General features: G+C 37.7%; 1 protein-coding gene across 1 annotated transcript; it reads right to left on the reverse strand.

Moving 5' to 3' along the window:
- Positions 1 to 1,040: 1,040 nt before the first annotated feature.
- Positions 1,041 to 2,595, reverse strand: LOC137415192 (uncharacterized). Its single transcript, XM_068100770.2, has 5 exons — positions 2,330 to 2,595; positions 2,088 to 2,181; positions 1,782 to 1,960; positions 1,541 to 1,634; positions 1,041 to 1,413 (listed from the first exon to the last, which is right to left on the reverse strand). The coding sequence occupies exons 1-5, from the start codon at positions 2,440 to 2,442 to the stop codon at positions 1,282 to 1,284; spliced, it is 612 nt and encodes a 203-aa protein (XP_067956871.1). The 5' UTR covers positions 2,443 to 2,595; the 3' UTR covers positions 1,041 to 1,281.
- Between the last annotated feature and the right edge of the window lie 722 nt (positions 2,596 to 3,317).

The raw sequence follows: 3,317 nt of genomic DNA on the forward strand, positions 1-3,317 counted from the left end.
CGAAAGATAGATACAGTCTCGACAAAAACACAATTGAGAAATATCACTTAGCTTCGAAAGCGTGAGCGCATGGAGCAGCTTCGAAAAGACCAATTCATTTGAGGAGTAGATTTGCTTGGGTTGTTCCTTTGAAAAACAAGAGAGGTTATACTCTGATGTTAGCCTTCCAACAGATATTTAATAAAAGTAAAAGAAAACCAAAGAAACTGTGGACCGATGAGGTTACTGAGTTCTATAACAAAATATTTATGAAATTTCTTAAGGGGGAGGGTATTAAATTATACAGCACCTTTAATGAAGGAAAGGCAGTTGTTATTGAGCGTTTTAATCGTACTTTAAAAGAGAAATTATATAAAAAATTCACACAACTCGGTTCCCAAAAATGGGTGTATTTTATTCAGGATATTGTAGATAATTACAATAATACAGTTCATTCATCAACAAAATCAAAACCATCAGAAACATTTACAAAATTAGAATATGAAAAGGAGATTAATTTGAGAAAGCCCAAGTTCAAAGTTGGTGATATTGTAAGAATATACAAATGGAAAAGTCATTTTGAGAAAGGTTATACAAAGAGATGGACTAATGAATTATTCAAAATCGTTGATGTAATGGATACTATGCCTTGGACTTACAAATTATATGATATGAATTGAGAAGAAATCTTGGGTTCATTTTACTCACAAGAATTACAAAAAACAAAACTGATAATTCATTAAACAACAACCATCCATACTTTCATCCACCCAGATTAGCTAATTTAATTAGTAGTAATAAAAAATTAAAAAAAAAATAAAAATCATAAGCCACACCCACACAGACCCCACCCACAAACCCTGCCCACACAGACCACACCCACACAGACCCCGCCCACACAGACCACACCCACACCCACACAGACCACACCCACACAGACCACACCCACACAGACCGCACCCATCATCCCCCACCCCTGTGCGCCCCCACCCTTGATCCCCCCTCATCCCACCCCCACCTTCCCCACACACACAAGGGGAGGGGAGGGGTGGGATGAGGGGGGATCAAGGGTGGGGGTGCACCTTCTCATCTTTTTTCCCTTTATTCTCTTTTTGTAATTAAGAATTAAATAATTCTGGACAAAGCGAATAAAATCAAAATTATGAAATAACATTAAAAACATAAAAATTATAATAAAACATTTTTCACGAGGTATAAATTCAGTTTCTTCCATAAATTCAGTTTCTTCCAAGGTATCATGTGGTATAAATACAGTAATAAAATCAAAATTATTAAATAACATTAAAAACATAAAAATATAATAAAACATTTTTCATGAGGTATAAATTCAGTTTTTCCCATAAATCCAGTTTCTTCCAAGGCAATCCAACATAATGTTGTCTCCCATGTTGACTTCACCAATTTCTTTTGTGTCTGCAAGGCACAAAGGAATTTTAAATTAAAATCACCAAACACAGTATTTGCCTGCCATGCCATCCCAAACCACATGAGGGCAGTCTAGGACCATAAATGAGAAACTCCATTTTTCCAAACAACTCACATGAGCAGGAAATTGGTTGAAACTCCTCCGGTCGTCGAAGTTGTGAAATCCCTGGGTTTCATCAAACGTCATGTTGCTTGGTTGGCTTTTAATGCTGAAATAAAACAAACAGTTGACATTTAAATACCAACTCACTGGTGATATCAAAATCGCAAGACAGTATCCAAGTATCAACCAAACCGTTTAATAACACACATACACACAGTATCAAAGTTTGTGAAGAATTAATCATATATCTTACCTCAAATCCCAGGTCTTTATGAAGTCATCGATCTCATCTATTGTCTCTGCTATTGATCTATCATCATCCTTCGGAACTCCAGGTAATTCTGTAAGGGTTTCATTCAACTTCTCCTTTTGTTGGTGAAGATCAATGACTTCATTTTCAACATCAATCACCACCTTTGATTTCTTTTGTGTCTGCAAGGCACAAAGGAATTTTAAATTAAAATCACCAAACACAGTATTTGCCTGCCGTGCCATCCCAAACCACATGAGGGCAGTCTAGGACCATAAATGAGGAACTCCATTTTTCCAAACAACTCACATGAGCAGGAAATTGGTTGAAACTCCTCCGGTCGTCGAAGTTGTGAAATCCCTGGGTTTCATCAAACGTCATGTTGCTTGGTTGGTTTTTCATGCTGGAATAAAACAGTTAGTTAAAGGAAATAACACACAGCTCACTTTACCACACAGCACCTTTAACACACAGTTATTCAACCACCAACTTTGATAAAAAGGAGAAAATTAATGGATTGAAGTTTGTGAATAATTAATTATACCTCTTACCTCTCGCATAGAATTTCAAACAAGGTGTTTAATTCGTTGTCAGTCATTGGTTCTGTTGAGACAACCTTGGATAATATTAACGGGTGAGCGAGGCTTTCTAAACACTCAACCATCTCATTATGAAGACCCCTCCGAACTTCAGTGAATTCTGTAAGAGTTTCATTTAACTTCTCCCTTTGTTGGTGAAAATCAAGAACTTCATTTTCAACATCAATCACCAGGTTTGATAAAGATATACTGTAAAAGAGAAAAAACAATAATTATTGAGAGGACTAGGGCATGCCCGTACTATATCTATATCTAAAATTATACCCCCCCCTCTATTTACATGAAATGGTTTGGTCCATGAAATGTTTTGGTCCATTCGCAACGCCAAAGCGAACGGCGAACGCTTTACATGAAATGGTTTGGTGCATGAAATGTTTTGGTCCATTCGCAACGCCAAAGCGAACGGCGAACGGCTTGCGAGTACAGTGACAATCCCCCCGGGGTTTTAATTAGTTTTAAAACATCGTTTAACGCCAACATAGCGCCAACATAGTTTGCCGACAGGAAATAAATGAATACGCTCTCAAATGTGCCATCCGAGGCAGAGTGTGTCCGCCACGTTCGGCACACGCGATAGCTCGCTGCTCTCTGATTGGTTGAATCGTTTTTTGGACATAGCTCGGTAAGTAATTGTCCGATTAATATGAAACCTTGAAAAGGCACATCCTCGGGTCCCCAGCAATATACCTGGCAAGTTTAAAGTATATCGGACCCGTGGTTGTCGAGAAACAGCGGTCACAGACAAACAAACGTACAAACGTACAAACAAACACACAGAGATTACTGGAATTATAGATAGATGTTAATGATGTTCCATATAAGACAATGAATAATTAATCGTGAGAACAAAAAAACTTACCTGTCTTCTGATAAAGCTTCATCCTCCATCCTCCAGAGAAACATAATGTGTGTTTAAAAAAGCAAGGTGTGGTTAGAGCCT

Source organism: Myxine glutinosa, chromosome 2, assembly GCF_964187855.1.
Source record: "Myxine glutinosa chromosome 2, kmMyxGlut1.1, whole genome shotgun sequence".
Classification (NCBI taxonomy): Eukaryota; Metazoa; Chordata; class Myxini; order Myxiniformes; family Myxinidae; genus Myxine; species Myxine glutinosa.

Coding starts and splice junctions, on each gene's coding strand:
- LOC137415192 (XM_068100770.2), bottom strand. CDS start 2,442: ATGGTTGAGTGTTTAGAAAGCCTCGCTCACCCGTTAATATTATCCAAG. Junction 2,182..2,329: donor TTTGAAATTCTATGCGAGAG/GTAAGAGGTATA, acceptor GTTTTATTCCAG/CATGAAAAACCAACCAAGCA. Junction 1,635..1,781: donor ATAAAGACCTGGGATTTGAG/GTAAGATATATG, acceptor GTTTTATTTCAG/CATTAAAAGCCAACCAAGCA.